Genomic DNA, 22,447 nt, shown 5'->3' with positions numbered 1-22,447 from the left:
GACAAACATTTATAGTTTAACTCAGACACCTTATAGTTTACTGAAGTATTATGGACTCGCTTTAGTAAAATTGTAGCCTCCTCGTTTTTGAGTTTTGAATTTAATTCTGTCTCCCATTTTTTGATAAATACTGGAATGTCTGTACCCTTCAGATCCGTCAATACCCTATAAATCTTAGAAATCCCCTTTTTCCCTACCTTACCGACACATAGTTTCTCTAACGGCTGTAGGTTATCCATCCTTCTAATAGGTTGGGGGAGAGCTTCCACAAAGTGTTTTAGTAGAAAATATCGTCATCTATTGAGGGTCATAAGGTCGCTTTTATTTTTTAAGTCCCGAAAAGAACAAAGTTTGCCCTTCTCCATAACATCCTTGAGCTGTGCTCCTTCTTGCAAGATCCATCTCCCACTCCAAATCTCCATACCTGGTGCAAAAAATTCTGTGTCCTTCAAAGGGATCAAAGGGGGGTTATACTCCCATTTCTCCCTTTTGTGCAATTCGTCCCATACTTTTAAAGTGTGTCTAGTGATTATATGTGCCTCAAAACTAAGTTTCCTAAAAGGTGGAGGGATCCAAATTACTTTACTCATGTCTACTTTACTAATCGTGTTGTCCATTTTCACCCAACGCTTTTCCTTGTTTCCTTTTGCCCAATCTATAATTCTTGATAAGATAATTGCCTCGTGATAACATCTTATGTCTGGTGCCCCCCAACCCCCCTTCTCTTTATCTCTAACCAGTGTTGCATACTTTATATGCGTTTTTTTTCCCCCTCCAAATAAATTTAAAAAAAAGTGAGTGCAGTTTTTTGAGATATGCTTGTGGTAATGGTATAGGGAGCATTTGCATTTTATATAAAATCTTTGGTATTATTGCCATCCTAATGATGTTAATTCTTCCCCCCCATGACAGCTGTCCTCTTGTAATTCTGTTCAACTCCCCCTTGACCTCATTGAGGAGAGGAACAAAATTAACCTGAAAGAGCGACTCTCTAGTCCCGGTTATCTTTACCCCAAGGTAATTTATCTCCTTTTTTCCCCACGCAAATGGAAACTCCTTGTGGACCGTACGATCTTTTTTATCCATCTTATTTATTTCTAGTATTTCAGACTTGGCCGGGTTAATCTTGAAGTTTGATATTTCCCCATATTCTTTTAGAGTTTTAAGCAGGTTAAGGAGAGTTATCCTAGGTCTGGTGATGTAAAAAAGGATATCATCTGCAAAGGCAGCCAATTTATGGTCATCGTCTCCGTCAAATACTCCGTAATATCCGGGTTCTGCCTTATCCTTATTAACAGGGGCTCAAGCGCTAGCACGAACAGAAGGGGGGACAGTGGGCACCCCTGTCTCGTTCCGTTAGTCATAACAAACGGCTCAGATAGTGTTCTGTTTACTTTGACCCTTGCTGAAGGTCTGGCATACAGCGCCTTTATCCATCTGAGCATGTTTGGCCCAATTCCTATCTCCCTCAACATACAGAACATAAAGCCCCAGTCTACCCTACGGAGAAGCCATCCGGCCCAGGGCTTTTCCCTGCTGACGTCTCCCTCAGTGTTTTTTTTATTTCCTCCTCTGTAATAGGGGCCTCTAGTAGATTATATTTATCTTCTTCTATCTTTTTTAAGTCCTAGCTCCTGAAAAAAAACTTTGGTTCTCTCCCTTTTTTTGTCTGCATCACTCCTTGAGATCTTATTATTGATGGAATATAGTCCCTCATAATAGTTTTGAAAGATTTTGGCGATTTCACTAGTTCTATATTTCACCTCCCCGTCTGAGGTCTTGATTTTCTCAATGTAGTTATTGGTCTTCTTTTTTTTTAGGGTCTTTGCTAAATACTTCCCCGGCTTGTTTCCCCCCACATATCTCTCTTTCTTTAGTAGGTTGTACGTTACATGTGTTTCTTGTTCGATTAAAGTTCTCATGGCCTCTCTTTTATTGTGGAGTCTTAAGAGCACCTCCTTCCCCCCATCTAATTTATGCAATTGCTCAAGTTCTGATATCTCGTTCATTATTTCAAGTTTTTCTTCCCTTCTCTTTCTCTTCTTTTCCGCGCCTGCCTTAATCAAAATCCCCCTAATATAGGCTTTGTGGGCCTCCCATACTATGGACTCCGAAACCTCAGCTGTTTCATTAATTTTAAAGTAGAACTCTAATTCCTTTGATACCAGATCACCTATCTCTTTATCGTTTAGTAGTTCTTTCTTTCAACTTCCAACTAGGGCTCTTTTATGGATTTGTCCTGTATTTACTGTTAAGCTTATAGGCACGTGGTCAGAAAAGGTCATTACCCCAATGTTCGAACTGGTAACCGCCTCCAGCCAGCGATGTTCGATCAGGAAAAAATCCAGTCTAGAATAAGTCCCATGTACGGGGGAGTAGAACGTGTAGTCCCTACTATTAGCATGCTGCGCCCTCCATACATCCACAAATTGAGACTGATGCAGTTTCTGTCTCACTCTATTATTTCAGACCATACTCGTCCCCCGTACATGGGACGATTTATCCTTTCCTGGCTCCAGGCACAGATTGAAATCACCAGCCATTATAGCTAAAACTTCCTTGAATTCCATAAATTCGGCCAACCTTGCGATCATAAATCTGTTTGGATTTTTATTTGGGCCATATATGTTCGCCAGTGAGCATTCAATACCATTTAGTTTCCCTTTCAGAAACAAGAACCGTCCCTCCGGGTCTGTCCTTCTCTGATGTAAGTCGAACCTTACTCCACTGGCAAACCCTATGGCTACTCCTTTTGCGCGTAGTGTAGGTGAATCACCATACAACCAAACTGGAAACTCCCTGGAGAAGATTTTTTGGTTTCTCTCCAGGAGGAGGTGCGTTTCCTGAAGAAATACCACATCAGCTCCAAGAAATTTTAGTTCCTGCAGGATGTTGGCACACTTTATGTGGGAGTTCAAACCACGTACATTGTATGATATTATTTTTATATTACTCATCTATACTTCGGGATACCTTTCCTGAGCCCTGCAACAGAGTGGTGTCCGAGAGACCTATAATACAAATTTATTCGTTGAAAATTCTTACCGGACTTCAACTCCTGCCCATTCCCACCTCCCCTACCCACCTTCTCCCTCCTTCCCCCCCGTCCTCCCCCCCTTCTCCCCCATCCCTCCCCTTCCCCCGTGAGGGTACTAGGCCATCCCATGACCTAAAAAACCGTGGCCCCTCCAACTCCTCCCGGCCCTTCGGTTGTCCCCCTTGAGGTTGAGCTCGGACTGGGCAACCCTGGACCCAATACTCCCCCTAAAACAGTGGGGTACCCGTGCCTATCTGTCCCCCCACCCCCACCCCTCCTAGCTCAAAGAATCCTACTTAATTTTATTTCATTAGCTCGTATGAATTCTCCACTTATGATTTTTTCATTTTAAATACTGGCCTCCAAGCCTGCTGCTCCCCAGAGGTTTCTATGTCCCCAGTCTTTACCCACCAACCCGGAATTTCCACTAGAGGCACCTCTAAACGATTGCAGAATTTTGCTGTTTCTTCTGGAAATCTTAGGGTGGCCGATCGGCCATCTTTACGTCCTGTTAGGCAGGCTGGGAAGCCCCAAGAATATTGCACATCGTATGCTTTTAACTGTTCTAAAAGTGGTTTCAGTGTTCTTCTCCTGGCCAACGTCTCAGCTGCCAGATCCGGAAAGATCTGCAAATTTGCCTCTCCAAACTTTACTGGGTAGTTTTTTTCAAATTAGCCTTTATTTTCTCTTTGTCATTGTAATTATGAAATCTTGCGATGACATCTCTTGGTCCATGTAGCGTTTATGATTGTGTCCAAAAAGCTAAATTTTGGTCTCATCACTCCAAATGACTTTGTGCCAGAAGGTTTGAGGCTTGTCTCTATACTGTTTGGCGTATTGTAAGCGGGATACTTTGTGGCTTTCTTCTGGCGACTCGACCATGCAGCCCATCTTTCTACAAGTGCCTCCTTATTGTTCATCTTGAAACAGCCACACCACATGTTTCCAGAGAGTCCTGTATTTCACCTGAAGTTATTTGTGGGCTTTTCTTTGCATCCTGAATGATTTTCCTGGCAGTTGTGGCTGAAATTTTAGTTGGTATACCTGACTGTGGTTTGGTTTCAACAGAACATCTCATTTTCCACTTCTTGATTAGCGTTTGAACACTGCTGATTGGCATTCTCAATTCCTTGGATATCTTTTTATATCCAATAAATAAATAAATAAAATCTATATAATAATGTGTTCAATTAAAGTTCATATGCTGAAACTTTTCTGTGTTCAATTATTGTGACTTTTCAATTCATATATCATTCACCACTGTGCAAATCGTGTCTTCAGCAGATTATGTGCACACTTTCACCAGCCGTTATACCTGCTCACTTCATACATCAGTCAGAAAGACTCAGAACAATTCCTTTCTTTCTTTCTTTCAGGTATGGTCTCATCTCCTCCACATCTGACCAGCTACTCTGTATCCACTTTCCAATCAGTAGCCTCCCATGGGGATCACAAGAATGATCTCTCATATATACTGCCCCGCTGCTTCTCTTCTTCCTCCACACCAGCGTTATTACTCGGTAATCCTGATAGGATATGGCTCCACATTCATGCAACAATAAATAGAGGATACATAATGCTCTCCGTTTTGCAACATTTATTAAATTGCCCCAATTAAAAAACACTTACAAGATATTCAGTTAAAACCAGCTCTGTATAGTCCTGCTCACCACTGTGGCTGCGTGACCTCACGGGCTCGGTTCCTCCCCTATACGCGCGTATATTGCCCTCTGTTTGGGCTTTCTCCAGGGCAGGGCTTAGGGTGGTGGGGGCCCCTGGGCTTGAGTCACTTTCGGGCCGTACCTTCTATACATATGCACAGCTCTATAAAACAGAAATAGAAAAGGACAAGGTGCGCCAGACTCAGTGCAGTATTAAAGAACTTCTGTTTAATTGGACAAGACAAAACAGCCAAATGGCTACTCACAAAAGTAGATAATATATATTATCATGGACCCAGGTACTCGTCCTGGGTCCACGATTAATAAAAGCAATAAAAATGGATAAAATGATAATTACCGTATTTATCAGCGTATAACACGCGCCCCAAGTTTAGGAGGGAATTTTAAGGAAAAAACTTTTAGGAGGGAAGTTTAAGGAAAAAAACTTACATTTAAATGCCCATCAATGCAGCCTTATCAGTGTCCATCTGCAGCCTTGTCAGTGTCAGTGAAGCCTTGTCAGTGTCATTTGCAGACTTGTTAGTGTAGCCTTGCTCCAGTGTCATTGCTGCCTTGTCATCGCAGCCTTTCAGTTTAAAAATGTCGCCGCCGAGATACAGAGCCGGATGTCCTGTGTATCTCGGCGGCTTTTGGCCGCTCTCGGCGGCTTTCGAAACAGGCGGGGCTATTGATCTATTGGGCGATACGCACATTATTATATAGATTGATTTTATTTATTTATTTATTTGAATATAATTTGATATCACTGGATATTTCACATGATAGATTAATAGCGCTGCACTTATATATTTTTCATTTTATTTTATATGTTATATGGTGAGGTGAATTCACTGGAAGTGTACAGCTGTGGAGTACTAATTAGTAAACGTTATAGTTTATTTATAGCACATAACACTTTAGGTAGGTGCTGCTAATTGTCTTTTATACATGATCATTTTATATCCCTTTCCTGTTTTATACAGTTCACCTACCTTTTCCCTCAGATTCGTTGACAATTCTTTTGCTTTCCCCATGACTCAGAATCCAGAAACGTCAGTGCAGCACTGGATGAAAGATGCAGGGTCTGTCAGGAGTTCAGAAACTCATTAACCTTTGGTTGCTTACACACTGGGGCGTTGGCGGTAAAGCGCCGCTATTTTTAGCGATGCTTTACCGTCATTTTAACGGCACTATTCGGGTGCTAGGGGGGTGCTTTTAACCCCCGCTAGCGGTCAAAAATGGGTTACAACCGCCCGCAAAGCGCTGCTGCAGTGGCGCTTTGCCGGCAGTTCAGTGGCGCTGCCCATTGATTTCAATGGGCAGGGGCGCTTTAGGAGCGGTGTATACACTGCTCCTACAGCGCTGCAAAGATGCTGCTTGCAGGTTTTTTTACCGTCCTGCAAGCACTCTGCTCCAGTGTGAAAGCACTCGGGTAAGTGAGAGGAGAAGCTCTTTACAGGCGCTATTTTTAGCGCTATAGCGCCCGTAAAGCGCCTCAGTGTGAAAACAGTCTTTTTATACACATACACTAATTACAAGCAAACAGATCACAGGTGAGGATGGTTACCTTTAATAGCCATTCAAACCCCTTTGTGTCAACTTGTGTGCATCTTATCAGGGTATGTAAACTTTTGATCAGGGTCATTTGGGTGGTTTCTGTTGTCATTATGATTTAAAAAGAGTAAACACAGTTTATTGATAAATGGCTTCAGCCAAACACTAACCAAGAGTGAAAGAAAAGTTTTTGTGGTATCATTCATATTCTATGAAAAATGGCCAATAAATCATAAATTCTGCCAGGGTATGTAAACTTACGAGCACAACTGTTGATGTTTTTTTTTTTTTTTTTTTAAATAATTACAGTGCCATCATCCACATACAGATATAAAAGGGTCAATGAAAATAAAACAGTGTGTGTTTAGTAGTACTTTAGGCAAATCTCAATGCAGACTCAAACACCAATAAAAACCTGACCGAAGTTCTAATACTTCCCCACTCTATCCATATGACTGGTCATCTTTTTTAGCCATGTAGAGATCATTCCCTTTGGTAATGATGTAGGATGAATTGGGAACTGTACAAGGACTAGCTTGTGAAAAAAAACCACCATATATTTAATTTTCACTTTATTTAAATACTTTGGATTTTATAAACATTTAATTTAATATATTTTACACTTTCTTTAATCTCTCTGAATATACATACACATAAATATAAATATACTCTAATATTGTTGTAACCATTTTGTGCAATGTAACATTTCCAGTACCCTTGTAGCCCAAATCTGTGCTTTTTTTTTGTAGAGTTAATTTAACATAACATAATTAGCAGGGAAAATTCCCAGCTCTCCTTTCAACCTGCCCTCCCACCAGTCGTATTGAGAGTCGGTCTTTGTCACGATTGTTATCTTTTCACCAGCTTGGAACGTCAGGTCTCCTGGTTGTAATCCTTCAAATGGGTAGATTGTAGTGGCGGTAATGCCTTCTCCTTTTGAGCTGCCTAAGGGAACATGAGATATAAGAAACAATTAAAAGATCTGGAGACAAGATCATCTAAATGTTTACACTGAACTCTGAGCACATATAAAAAGCATTAATTATTTTAGGTATTCATTATTATTGCAGGTACTTATATAGCGCCATCAATTTACGCAGTGCTTTAGATATATATTGTACTTTCACATCAGTCCCTGCCCTCAAGGAGCTTATTCATTAAAAAAATAATTAGTCCTGTAAATACCTTAACTGACAATTGCGCGGTCATGCAATGCTGTACCCAAACAAAATTGATGTCCTTTTTTCCCACAAATAGAGCTTTCTTTTGGTAGTATTTGATGACCTCTGCGTTTTTTTTTCGCTATCAACAAAAAAAGAGCGACAATTTTGAAAAAAAAAAAAAAAACAATATTTTTTAATCTTTGCTATAATAAATATCCCCCAAAAACTTAAAAAAACACTAATTTCTTCATCAGTTTAGGCCAATATGTATTCTTCTACATATTTTTGGTAAAAAAAAATAAATAAAAAAAAATCGCAATAAGCATATATTGATTGGTTTGCGCAAAAGTAATAGCGTCTACAAAATAGGGGATATACAGTGGCTTGCGAAAGTATTCGGCCCCCTTGAACTTTTCAACCTTTTGCCACATTTCAGGCTTCAAACATAAAGATATAAAGTTTTTTTATTTTTTGTGAAGAATCACCAACAAGTGGGACACAATTGTGAAGTGGAACGAAATCTTTTGGATTTTTGAAACTTTTTTAACTAATAAAAAAATGAAAAGTGGGGCGTGCAAAATTATTCGGCCCCCTTGCGTTAATACTTTGTAGAGCCACCTTTTGCTGCGATTACAGCTGCAAGTCGCTTGGGGTATGTCTCTATCAGTTTTGCACATCGAGAGACTGAAATTCTTGCCCATTCTTCTTTGCAAAACAGCTTGAGCTCAGTGAGGTTGGATGGAGAACGTTTGTGAACAGCAGTTTTCAGCTCTTTCCACAGATTCTCGATTGGATTCAGGTCTGGACTTTGACTTTGCCATTCTAACACCTGGATACGTTTATTTGTGAACCATTCCTTTGTAGATTTTGCTGTATGTTTGGGATCATTGTCTTGTTGGAAGATAAATCTCCGTCCCAGTTTCAGGTCTTTTGCAGACTCCAACAGGTTTTCATCCAGAATGGTCCTGTATTTGACTGCATCCATCTTCCCCTCAATTTTAACCATCTTCCCTGTCCCTGCTGAAGAAAAGCAGGCCCAAACCATGATGCTGCCACCACCATGTTTGACAGTGGGGATGGTGTGTTGAGTGTGATGAGCTGTGTTGCTTTTACGCCAAACATATCGTTTTGCATTGTGGCCAAAAAGTTTGATTTTGGTTTCATCAGACCAGAGCACCTTCTTCCACATGTTTGGTGTGTCTCCCAGGTGGCTTGTGGCAAACCTTAGACGAGACTTTTTATGGATATCTTTGAGAAATGGCTTTCTTCTTGCCACTCTTCCATAAAGGCCAGATTTGGGCAGTGTACGACTGATTGTTGTCCTATGGACAGACTCTCCCACCTCAGCTGTAGTTCTCTGCAGTTCATCCAGAGTGATCATGGGCCTCTTGGCTGCATCTCTGATCAGTCTTCTCCTTGTCTGAGCTGAAAGTTTAGAGGGACAGCCAGGTCTTGGTAGATTTGCAGTGGTCTGATACTCCTTCCATTTCAAAATGATCGCTTGCACAGTGCTCCTTGGGATGTTTAAAGCTTGGGAAATCTTTTTGTATCCAAATCCGGCTTTAAACTTCTCCACAACAGTATTACGGACCTGCCTGGTGTGTTCCTTGGTCTTCATGATGCTCTCTGCGCTTTCAACAGAACCCTGAGACTATCACAGAGCAGGTGCATTTATACAGAGACTTGATTACACACAGGTGGATTCTATTTATCACCATCAGTCATTTAGGACAACACTGGATCATTCAGAGATCCTCGCTGAACTTCTGGAGTGAGTTTGCTGCACTGAAAGTAAAGGGGCCGAATAATTTTGCACGCACCACTTTTCAGTTTTTTAATTGCTAAAAAAGTTTAAAATATCCAATAGATTTCGTTCCACTTCACAATTGTGTCCCACTTGTTGGTGATTCTTCACAAAAAAATAAAATTTTATATCTTTATGTTTGAAGCCTGAAATGTGGCAAAAGGTTGAAAAGTTCAAGGGGGCCGAATACTTTCGCAAGCCACTGTATTTGTGGCATTTTTTTTACTAGTAATGGCAGTGATCAGCGATTTTTAGTGGGACTGTGACATTGCGGTGGACAGATCTGACACTTTTGACGGGACCATTGACATTTATACAGCGATCAGAGCTAAAAATAGCCACTGATTACTGTATTAATGTCACTGGCAGGGAAAGGGTTAACACTAGGGGGGATCAAGGGGTTACGTGTTCCCTAGGGGGGTGTTTCTAACTGTGGGGGGAGTGTACTGACAGGGAGTAGAGAGAGATCACTGTTCCTGATCACTAGGAACAGCAGATCTCTCTCTCCTCCCCTGTCAGAACGGGGATCTGTCTGTTTACAGTGACAGATCCCCGTTCTGGCACTCTGAAGATCGATTGGCTTCTACTTTGTGCCGGCGGCACGCACGCCCTCTATATCAATTAAAGCAGCCGCCGTACAGCTATGGCGATTTGCGCAGGGGAGCCAACCTATTACCGTATAACAATGGCAGCTGGTTGGCAAGTAGTTAAAGCATAACTTCACTCCCTCAGTCAACATTGACTATCTTTAATACTCATGCTGCTAGCATTGGTAAATAGATAGGAAAGTATATCATATTTACTTGTTTAACCACTTCAGCCCCAGAAGTTTTTACCCCCTTAATGACCAGGCCATTTTTTGTGATACGGCACTGCATTATTTTAACTGGCAATTGCCCGGTCGTGCAACGTTGTACCCAAACAAAATTGATGTCCTTTTTTTCAACAAATAAAGATTTCTTTTGGTGGTATTTGATCACCTCTGCTTTTTATTTTTTGCGCTATAAACAAAAAAAATAGACAATTTTGAAAAAAAAAAAAAAAAACAATATTTTTTACTTCTATATATTCTATATTCTATATATTTACTGCTATAAAACATACCCAATAAAAATATGTAAAAAATCTAATTTCTTCATCAATTTAGACCAATATGTATCCTGCTACATATTTTTGGTAAAAAAATTCCAATAAGCGTATATTGATTAGTTTGCGCAAAAGTTATCGCATCTACAAACTGTGGGATATTTTTGTGGCATTTTCATTTTTAATAGTAATGATGGTGATAAGTGATTTTTAGCGGGACTGTGTAATTGTGGTGGACAAATCGGACACTAAGCGACACTTTTTGGGGACCAGTGACACCAATACAGTGATCAGTGCTAAAAAAATGCACTATCACTGTATAAATGACACTGGCGGGGAAGGGGTTAACATCAGGGGCAATCAAAGGGTTAAGTGTGTTCCCTGGGTGTGCTTTCTTACTGTGTGGGGGATGGAATGACTGCAGGAAGAGAGACATCTGTGTTCCTGATTAGCAGGAACACAAGATCTCTCTCTCCCTCTCTGACAGAACGACAGTCTGCCTTGTTTACATAGGCAGACTGCCACTCTGTCTCTCCTACGAACGATCGTGGCCGCTAGACCCGCTGATTAGCTCCCCCTGAGTCCAATCACAGCAGGAGCGGGTCACCGGCGGAGTGCGCGTGCACCCCAGACCCAGAAGTTGTGAACAACGTACAGGTACGTTGTTTTGTGCAGCCAGGCCGCCCTGCTGCATTATATGTGCAGTGGGTGGTCCAGAAGTAGTTAAACTTTTTTTTTTTTTGTACATTTCCTGCTTTCAATGCCTAGGCAAATGATGTTATACATTCCAGGAGTCTTCCAAAGGGAAGGAGGGGTTTTCTTAGCTAAGCACAACCTCCTGTCTGTATGCTTGAGCTAAGGGCAGATGGATCCCAGGAAGTAAATGCAACATGAGTCATCTGCCCTTGCTCAAGATGGCCAGAAATGCTAAGCGTATTTTAACAGGATTTCTTAGCAAGATAAAGCATAGCGACATAAGTGGATGGGTGAGTTTGCTTTGAATAATAAAAATGAATTAAACTGCGTTTTTGGTTTGTGGTGCTCAGGTGCAGTGAAGTCCTGGTTCACACTGCCGTGATTTGTCATGCGACTTGAATGTTCAAAGTTGCATGACAAGTTGTGGTCCATTAGCGGCAATGGAACCATTCTAATAGGAGCGACTTGAGATGCTCTGACTTAGAAAAGGGTTCCTGCACTACTTTTTGTCCGATTTCAATATGACTTGTATTTTCTTCTGTTAAAGAAGTCATATGCTAGCTGCGCAATGGCGACCCTAGGGGGGGGCCAGAGGGGGCCCTGACCCCCCCAATATTATGCTGTGCCCCACCATGTGCCCCTCCCCCCTCCCCTGATCGCTGACACTGCATAATGCGAGCGTTCACACAACCACGGCCGCCCGATCTGCTCCTTCACCTGCATCCTCATTGGCAGGGAGAAGAGCGAGTTGCAGGAAGTACTCCACCAGGACTCTCAGTTACTGAAAAAACAGACTGATTTCTCCTGTTCTTAGGACAGGAGGACCAGCCTGTAAATTCCAAGAGATGCCAGACCAGCGCTGTCAATAGCAGGGGCAGGACAGCAAGAGGAGGCTGGGGAACCCCACAGTGGCAGAACACCAGGGCCCGGTGGCAAGACAACCTTTGCAACCCTGAGAGTTCTCCCACTGCTTTGGATCCTTTTATTTTCTTGATATGCTGGTGACATATATCTCTTGTTTTCTGCCACCCTGGGGGACCCCAATACAGTAGGAAGGGAGCTCACTGCAGAACATGTGAAAGGGCCCATTGTGGGGTCGTAGTAAAGGGCCCCAGGATATATATATATATATATATATATATATATATATATATATATATATATATATATATATATGCATTTTATAGTTGCCCCCCTACTTTTGTCCCTGTCCCCCCATGTGCCCCCCCTAAATTTGAAAGCTGGAGACGCCACTGTAGCTGCGATGAAGTCGTGGAGGCAGGTCGGATTCAAAGTCATGCGAAAGTCACGGCAGTGTGAACCGGGGCCCAAAGTGAAAAGCTCACATTTGAGACAAAGGGGATGGAGCCAAGTCCTCAGTCAGTTGGGGTTCTATTACGTTACATAGTCCAAACATGCTATCTGGAGAAGAGAGTACTGGTATAAAATCCAAGGTGTGTTGCTTCTCTTTTATTGTCCAATCACAAGATGTGGTGGATTCTTGACCAGAATCTGCTGCCTAACGTCATCACTGAAAGCAAATTGGTCAAGCGAGCTTAACATTAGGTGATCATATAACAGAAGGATGCAGAATAGTCTTCCACAAATCCCCCAACATGAAACTACTTCTTGCCAGCATCTTTACTAGATTAACAGAACTAGAACATTAAGTACCACCTTGTTTTCTGAGAAGACTTCCAGCAAACATACCAATGCTAGTTCTTTATGGATTTTGCAGAAACACAGTTTGATTGACGGTTTTTCATGTATCAGTAGACGGGATTGCTCCTGCACCTGACAGCAGCTGCAGATAATTTGGAACAAGTGCGCCATACCTGACAAGTATATTTTTGTATGAGCCTGCTTGGTATTTACAAAAGATTATGCACTGGCATTTGGGGAATTCAGAGTTTATGAACTGGAAAGGATTTTAGAGAAGCAAAATGATACCCCAGCTCCACTGCCAGTATGATGTTCTATGAACTGTGATCCGGTGCTCTAGCCAGGACGTTCAGGCCCCAAAATGCAATACTTGAATCAGAAAAGGGCTGGCGTAGCCTGCACCCATGTATCCATGTAACCCAATAAAGGACTTTTATTCAAGAGCATCCGAGTCGCCAGCCCTTTTCTGATTCAAGGAAAGGATTTTAGGTGAAGCATCAATACCAACAAACAAACAGTTAAAGGCATTACTAATGGTTGGGGCCACATACACTATGAATTTTAACAGTAGAACAGTTTTATTCAGTGCACAATCTTTCTAGCATTCACACACACCTCTGAACACATTTACTCATCTTTTCACGCTTGCGTTCACATTTGCACATCTCTTCACACTTACACACAGACTTTCCTTTCCTGCTACAGATGCCAAAAGAATTTGGAAGAGTATATGTAGAAAAATGAGGTCAATATATATCAAATTGTTGTCATAAACTGAACCACCCTAAACAGCTGTGAAGGTCAGTGGGAATACGCTACATGATTACATTAAAAGACAGTTATTTATCCAAAACCCTCCACCGTCAGTGAGAGTAAGATCATTTGGGACAGTCAGTAAACAAAAAGCAATGGAGTGATGAACTTTATGGAAACCAATCAGAAAAGATCCCTTCCCTGGTAAGATTTCAGTCAACTGCAAGTGCTATGAGTTACTGTATTTTGCACATTATAATGAGGATGTGAAGTGGCACTTGGGGAGCAGCAAGGAGATGATACTAAATTAGATTAAAAAGACATACATATTATTATTATTATACACTATTTATATAGCGCCAACAGTTTACGCAGTGCTTTAGAATGTAGAGGGGGACAGCACTATTATATAATGGGTTTAAAGGAGTTGTAAAGTCTCATGGTTTTTCTCCTTAATACATTCTATGGATGAAGGTGAAAAACCTTTTGTGCTTCAGCTGCCCCCTAGAGCCCCCCTTTTTCTTACCTGAACCCGATCGTTCCAGCGACGAGAACGAGCCTAGCAGCTCCACCCGCGTCTCGGGTCCTCATTAGATAGACTGATAGCAGCGGGAACCAATGGCTCCTGCTGCTATCAGTCTATCTAATGAGGACCCGAGGCAGTGGCTGGAGCTGTGTCCAATGTCAATCAAAGCTGCGTCCAAAGTCAATCAAATCCAGTGACACGGGAGCCAGGGGTGGGGCTGTCTATGTCAATGGACAGAAAAAAAAGCGGCTCTCTGTGGGGGCATCCGATAAAGAGGAGGAGCCAGGAGCGCCGCCGGGGGGAACCCCAGAAAAGGAAGATCACGGCTGCACAGTGCAAAACTGCTGCACAGAGCAGGTAAGTATAACATATTTGTTATTTATTTTAAAAAACAAACAAACCTTTACACACTTTAAACACTTAACCTCTTGCCAACCAGCCGTTGTAATTATACTGCGGCAGGTCGGCACTATCCCGTGAGCCATCGTAGCTGTATGTCTGCTCCTTCAAGCGGGATAGCAGGCACGTGCGCGCTAGCGCGTGCCTGCTATCTTGAGTTCCTAATAGCTAGGAACCACCATCTGTCATCTCCTATAGTCAGTCCCCTCCCTCTACAGTTAGGGAACACACACTAGGGAACACAGTTAACCCCTTGATCGCCCCCTAGTGTTAACCCCTTCCCTGCCAGTGACATTTATACAGTAATCAGTGCCATTTTTATAGCACTGATCACTGTGCTATATACTGATCGTCCCAAAAATGTGTCAAAAGTGTCCGATGTGCCCGCCATAATGTCGTAGTCCTGATAAAAATGGCAGATCACCGCCATTACTAGTAAAAAAAATTATAATAATAAAAATACCATAAATCTATCCCCTATTTTGTAGATGCTATAACTTTTGCGCAAACAAATCAATATATGCCTATTGCGATTTTTATTTCCAAAAATATGTAGAAGAATACATATCGGCCTGAACTGAGGAAAAAATTAGCTTCTTTTTAAAAAAAATTGGGGATATTTTTAATAGCAAAAAGTACAAAATCTTGTGGTTTTTTTCAAAATCGTCGCTCTTTTTTGTTTATAGCGCAAAAAATCTGAAGAGATGATCAAATACCACCAAAAAAAAATGCTCTATTTGTGAGGAAAAAAAAGGAAGTAAATTTTGTTTGGCTACAGCGTTGCATAAGTCAGTTAAAGCAACACAGTGCCGTATTGCAAAAAATGAGCCAAATCTTCCGGGGCTTAAGTGGTTAAGGACCAGAAGGATTTGCCCCCTTAATGACAAGACCATTTTTTGTGATGTGGCACTGCTTCGCTTTAACTGACAATTGACGCTGTACCCAAACAAAATTGATGTCCTTTTTTCCCCACAAATAGAGCTTTCTTTTGGTGGTGTTTGATCACCACTGCGGTATTTTTTTTTTTTTTTGTGCTATAAACAAAAAAAGAGTGACAATTTTGAAAAATACCCAATATTTGTAACTTTTTGCTATAATAAATATCCCACAAAAATAATAATAATTTCTTTATCAGTTTAGGCCAATATGTAATCTTCTACATATTTTTGGTAAAAAAAAAAAAAAAATCGCACCAAAAGCGTATATTGATTGGTTTGCGCAAAAGTTATAGCGTCTACAAAATAGGGGATAAATTTATGGCATTTTAATTTATTTTTATTCTTTTACTAGTAATAGTGGCGATCTGCGACATTGCGGCAGGCAGATTGGACACTTTTGGGACCATTGACATTTATACAGTGATCAGTGCTATAAAAATGCACTGATTACTGTGTAAATGTCACTGGCAGGGAAGGGGTTAACACTAGGGGGCGATCAAGGGGTTAAATGTGTTCCCTGGGAGGTGTTTCTAACTGTGGGGGGGGTGGAACTAACTGGAGGAGGAGAGAGATCACTGTTCCTAATCACTAGGAACAGCAGCTCGGTCTCTCCTCCCCTGTCAGAATGGGGATCTGTTGGTTTTCAGTGACAGATCCCCATTCTGGCTCTCTGTCGAGCAATCGCAGGTGGCTGACGAACATCATAGCCACCGGGCACGCCCATCGGCTCACGCATCGCGCACTCCCTAGAGCTGTTAATGCGGCCGACGTACAATGATGGCAATTTGCCCAGGAGAGCCAGCCTGCCGCAGTGCAACTGCAGCGGCTGGTCTTCAAGCGGTTAAACCCAATGCCCAAACAGCATCAAAAGGGGTGCTGTATGAACGTGAGATTAAAGTCCACAATAAAAATGTTCATATGGTATCACTGACACCAATCTCAGAAAGAAGCAGCTCTGTGAAGTAAGAAAGCAGGGAGACACAGCAGCACTATCTTAGTGCAGTAAGCTATGTACAATCCAATGTTTATTAAAAAATAAAAAATGGCAACTCCCAAGCAAAGTAATAGAATAGGCATGTATATACATGTATGTAGGGGCTCTCCATGATCTCTGGGGCCAGATTACTGTCAATGGTGGATACCGTTGGAGAGCTTAGTCGCTCTAGTGGATTCCAGGGCTCTGGGTCGGTAGGGCAGTTGTTCTGTCAGCTGTGATGTCACCAGAAGTGGAGCAGGGGGATTGGCAGGCACATTCGGAGCATGCGTGCTTCTTCTTCAGACCAAGATCGCAGCCTGAGGAAGGAGCACGCATACTCTGAATGCGTGCATAATTTGTATAACTTTTTTTTTTTCCCCATTTATTGGTTGAACTGGATGGACTTGTGTCTTTTTTCAACCTAACTATATAACTCTATAATGGTTTTATTATTGCTGCGCAAAAGCAGTAATAACATGCTAACTGCCACAATCCACAGAAGTTATTTCTTGGTCATTGTGACTTTGGTAAATGGAAATATGATTAGTTGCTATGAATGACTTTTCTCTAAAGCGCTACTAAAGATAATTTTTAAATTTTTATTAAAATAATAAACATGGTATAATCCCTTTGTCTGTGCAATGCTTTTGCACAGAATGGCCCCGAACCTCTCTCTTCTGGGGTCCCCCCCCTGTGTTCTTGGCATCTTCACTTCTTTGTGTGCCCCCCTAGACATACACAGCGGGGTTTAGTCCCGCCCCTCACTTCCTTCTCACTGCATTTGATTGACAGCAGCAGGAACCAATGGAACCTCTCTTCCACTGTGTGAAGTGAAAGAGAGGGAAGAAGAGATGCAGCTATGCACAGCGCTGGATATCTTCTCCCCTCTATTACGCTTCACACAGGGAAGGGGGAGAGGACAGAAAGCCATAAAATGTTTTTTATCTTAATCCAAGGAATGCATTAAAATAAAACACATTTTGGCTTTAGAACACTGAATACGGCTTTATGTTTCTGGCTGTGTAAAAGGTCAAAGCCAGAATTCAGCCAGAACTTTTACTTTGTCTTCTTCACTGTTCAGTGGGGATGAGTTAGGGCTCATGTACACCGCTGCTGGTAAACAGACGTTTAGGAGAAGTTGGGCATTTTTTTTTCAGCTGCCCCTGACCTCTCTTCTATGTTATCTTATCCTTACATGTACACAGGATCGTTTATTTTCGTTTCTAGGCAGTTGAGTTTAGAAGCATTTTTTGGAAAGCAAAAAAAATGTGTTCAGGACGGAGGTTCAGAAGCATTTGAAACGCCAAAAGCCTGTAACAGCTTGTTAATGCATGTAAACGCGGTAACTCGCGTTTCGTTTACAGGCATTTTTAATGGAGATACATTTTTGAAAAAAATAATAAACGCTTCTAAATGCAAACGCGGTAAAACGGACGGTTTTAAACGTCGGTTAATATCTGTCCAATTAAATCATTCAGGAGAGGTTTTAAAATGTCCCCTGTGCCTTAAAGGGTAGGTTCACCTTTACCGAAAAATCTGTAAGGTGAACTTACACAGGGCCCCCTCCTCGCCCCCCCCCAGTCCCGCTGACCTGGACCAAGGCAATCTCCGGTTCTAAGCCCCGGTATATCCGCGCCAGGAGTCCGGGGCTTAGAAATCCCCTGAGCTGAATGTCCAAAATGTCCCTTGTAAGAAGGGACATTTTGGAGCATTCTAATTGGTCAGCAATGTCACATGGGCGGCGCCGATCAATCAGCAGCCGCATAGCCCGTCCTGTCAGTTAAGAAGATGCTGCAAGGATGCAGAGAGGATTTCTAAGCCCTGGACTCCTGCCGCAGATATACAGGGGCTTAGAACTGGAGATTGTCGCGGTCCAGGTCAGTGGGACCTGGGGGGGGGGGGGGGTGAGGAGGGGGACCTGTGTAAGTTCACCTTACAGATTTTTCTGTAAGGTGAACGGAGTTCGACCCAAACCCACAAAAAAATGTCTGACAGCAGGCCACTGGCCCAATAAGCTGAAATTATGGAATTCCTCATCCTGCAGCTGCATGGAACTAAGGGACGGGACAGGGCTGCTGTTAGAAATAATGGGGCTCCATACAGCCAATTTGAGAGGGCCCTCATCCCCCTGTCACAGTGCCCCACCAATCATAAGTGACATTTCCCACTCCGCATTAGCACTGATTCAAGAGGCACATATATCTGCCGCTACAGGGTGGGAATACCTCGGCCACTTAAGCCGGTCATACATGGATCAAAATCTCGCAAGTTCAGCAGGAACCAGCCAGCAATAGATCACTATTGCTGTGATCTACTGCTGTAGGGAGAAGCTGAACAGAGCTGCAATAGTTTAGCTCTAGGTCTTGTATTGTACTCAGAAGCATAGTGTTTACATTCACTGGAGAGCACCCTTATGGAGTGAATTGTGGAAGCATTCAAAGCCTAGGATTTAATCAGTGCTTGTGCCACTGGAACAAACAACTACTGTATTTTTCCTGTACTGTTTAAAAACAGTGAATAAGACAAAAGTGGTTAAGACTGATGTAATAAAAGAGTTGAGAACCTTCACTGAAAAAATAGTTACTTCAATTATCCAAACATGTAAAAAGAAATTTGCACAAGATTGGGTATACAGGGTATAACAGGATTTTGCTTTTCATAACTGGATGACTGAAGTGAATATTCACACAATTTTTAGAGTGAAAATGATCAAATCCTTTAGTAAATCAGCCTCATTGTGTCAAGATATCTGCCTTAGACAGCCCAATCTGAAACAAATGGCCAAAAGCTCACGTGTTACGCATGATCTTATGGGTTACAAACTGCACATTTAAAGCAAGGGAAGTGATCATTCAATTCAATCATTTTTAGAACAACAGGCTTGCACAGCCTGCACCTATGCTAATTATTAGGCAATACACTGCAATACACTGTCTAATGAACTTTTTAGCAAAAAGATAAGTAAGCACATAACCACTCTTGCTATGTTTTTCAATTTGTATTGTTCAAGTCAGGCAACAATATTCACACAGGGATACAGATACATAAAGCGAAGTAACATCAATATGCATAAAAAATATAGCACTCTGCTATATTAGGGGGTTTGCTACAGTGAGTTTGCTACAAACCAAAACCCACTAAAGTCTCTAATATATATCTAATAAGGCAAATGGCTGAATGATATTCCAGAGTTCTGTTGTGATACGACTATATTAATCAGAGATAAACTCATCCAGCTGAGATTCTTCCATAGAATATATTATACCCCTTCGTGACTCTTTCAAATGTATAAAAAGGACACTTGGAGTTGTGAAAGGGTTAGATCATTTTGGTCCCAAATTACTGACTTCTCTACCTCACATTTTGATCTACTCAGGTAACCCTTGGTGGTGCATATTTGGTATATTTCTGAAGACCTAGAAATTAGTGCTATAATTTTTAAGAATTGTACTGTATTATGTTAGTAAAACGGTGGTACTCCAATGTATTTATACTGACCCCATCAACATTAAACTTTGGAAAAACCCAATTAACCAAACTTTACTGCTTTAGAAAACTAACTTTTGTTAAAATTTGATAGGATATGGGGTAATCTTACTGACACTTGTGATGTGCCCACTTTATAACTCACTGATTTTGAGTTAAACTTTTCAGTTATAACCTTGCCCACTCTTATAAAAGCATACCACATAATCAGTTTTTTCAACATTTCTTTATTGTATAAATTGTATAACAGTATTGTCACGAAACGTCCCTCACTCCGCTTGAGTGCTTCCGTCAGTATACCACTTCCTAAGTTCTGGAACCCGAGTCCAATAGATCTGGCTATAGGAACTCCCAAGAACTAGACAACACCAATCTTAGAGTACATCAGGACTAACTCTTTATTTGAGATCTCACACAAATTTATACAGCAGGATGACTCAAAGCTAACCTAATTAACATGAGCTAATTTACTAAAATATTTACCCAGACCAGTTGACTCAGAGACATGACCTGTAGGACACAGACTTGTGGGCACCGAGCTTCACACAGTAGTATAAACACAATAGCAGGAGCTAATTACGATTAACAATACAAACAACAATCCCCCCCCTCCTCAGCCTAGTCATCAACAGTTCGTCTCCTAGCCAGTCCTGGAGGCTAATGTGATCAGCTCACTCAATTAACAGGTTGAGTTCAGAATCAAACAAACCAATAATAGTCTCTACATACATCCTGGGAGATATTGTGGACAAATATTACTGTCCCATTTTAAGTAGTCCAAGATATATTTTCTCACTCACCCTGTGCCAGGATAGCACAGGGTGACTTAGACATAAGAGGTATATGGGGAGCTGAAACAAGGACATGCCCTACTTTCCAAGGGATTCTGAGTTCCACGGGCCCTCCCGTCACAAGTATCTTTATTTTTTTACTTGACTGTTGCCTTGCGTTTTTTTCTTACTGTGTAATAACCATTTGGTTGTTTCTTTATGTATCATTGATCAACAGTCCAGTGCCTATTCTGTACATTCATGTTACAGCTCTACTTAATTTTTTACCTTTTTGTATCTTGTCCCCAATGTACCTTGAATGGATACTGTACTGTAACCCATTGTATGTGGCCCACCTTTTAATTTGCAATAAGACTCAGTATAAAAAAAAATAATGGAAAATAGCAGCTCACAGCATAGGATAAATAATGTATCTGTACCTGGATATATTGTATCTGTATCAGCACATGTCTAACAGAGAAGACATACTGTATCAGTGCACAAGGATTTTGCAGCAGTGGTTGCATTCATTTTCACTTTTTAAGCTAAGTACATTTTCAACAAACAGAAGATACTTGTTGATCTAACCAGAAATGCAGTGTCCTTGTACTGAGCAGACAGCAAAAACAATTGTATCTTTTTTTTTTGTAAATCACTAATCCTTTCAACCATTGTGTAATAGAAATGAACAAATACAGACATACTTGAAGTCCAGCCTGAATAACAAACATGGTTGCCTCCATAAAGTGAATGAAATAGCCATGGGAGGACATCTTAGGCTTACAAGGTAAAAATTATGGGGAAAATTTCTAAAAAAAGATTTTTAGGGTTTTAGGTTTTGGATTTTAATAATGATTATTACAAATAATGACCTATTTGAAATCATTGTTTGTATTGGCTTTTTAAGTATGCAATTATTTTTGTTGATTTTTGAATGCACTACTCAATATGTATTTTAGCAGGAGAATGAAATCTGGTTGCTGTGCACATAAGGAATAAAATTGGTCTTAACAACCTGAATGTAAACACCATAAGTCCAGGCAATAAGTGACCATTTTTATATGAGGTGCTAGAGCACATATTTTAGATGATACCCAATCCAGCTGGGATTATAGTCAGCCTAGAAGCTAATCATTAGAGACCAGTTACCAAAAAACAACAAATACAGAATTTCCAACCAATGACTAGGAAACAGTTTTGCTTTCATTTTTAGGAGGTCTGTTTATGAGGATTGTGTACATATTTAATATGTCACACATTTTGAGTTAAAAGATTGGGAAAAAAAATGTTCACACAGTCTTGCAGAAGTTACACAACCTCAACATGGATTATATTTTTAAGTGTGCATTTTTATGCCTCAATAGCTTAAGATTACTCATTATTATTATAGTAGCATTCCAGTTAGGTTTCTTGAAATGAATCTCAGAACGAGGGCTCAACAGATTTCAAGTAGTACAGTGAGATGAAAAAAATAAAAAATAAAAACCACCAATCAGAGGAACAGGTTCTACTAGCTCCACCATGGCCACATGAAAATAGTTTAGGTTTGTGTATTATACATATATTTTGAAAGGTACACTTTCATATGATTATTGTCACTACTTAAACATTCCGTATATTTATATATACCTCAGTGATGTTCTTTGTTATAAGGAAGGAGATGGCATTTTTACTCAACATATGGTGATACCAATAACAAGCTATTGTTATTCAATTACCCTTAAAATATGGTAGTTGATACTAGGTGGTGTCTTCCATATAATCGATTAATAGTTCAATCCACTATCACTATAGAACTTCTTTGTTACTGTCTTGGGGTAGGGACACACGGTCCATCCCGAAAGCTCCTGTGCCTGACCAAAGGAAGAGGGGTGCTATATGATTGCACATTGGTTGAAATTTTAATTGTTTCACGGGATGTGTACAGATTAAAAAA

The 22,447-nt window shown here is 41.0% G+C and overlaps 1 protein-coding gene across 2 annotated transcripts in view; it reads right to left on the bottom strand.

The window, feature by feature from the left end:
* Positions 1–6,809: 6,809 nt before the first annotated feature.
* Positions 6,810–22,447, bottom strand: part of SH3YL1 (SH3 and SYLF domain containing 1) — a 264,690-nt gene continuing 249,052 nt past the window's right edge. For both annotated transcript variants that reach the window (XM_073625460.1, XM_073625461.1), the window contains one exon: positions 6,810–7,197. In XM_073625460.1, coding sequence (XP_073481561.1) covers positions 7,004–7,197 — 194 coding nt within the window. In that variant the 3' untranslated portion in view covers positions 6,810–7,003. The remainder of the gene's footprint in view (positions 7,198–22,447) is intronic.

Source organism: Aquarana catesbeiana, linkage group LG04 (genome assembly GCF_042186555.1).
Source record: "Aquarana catesbeiana isolate 2022-GZ linkage group LG04, ASM4218655v1, whole genome shotgun sequence".
Taxonomy (NCBI): Eukaryota; Metazoa; Chordata; class Amphibia; order Anura; family Ranidae; genus Aquarana; species Aquarana catesbeiana.
The sequence above is the reverse complement of the archived record's forward strand: the minus strand, read 5'-3'. Positions and strand labels throughout refer to the sequence as shown.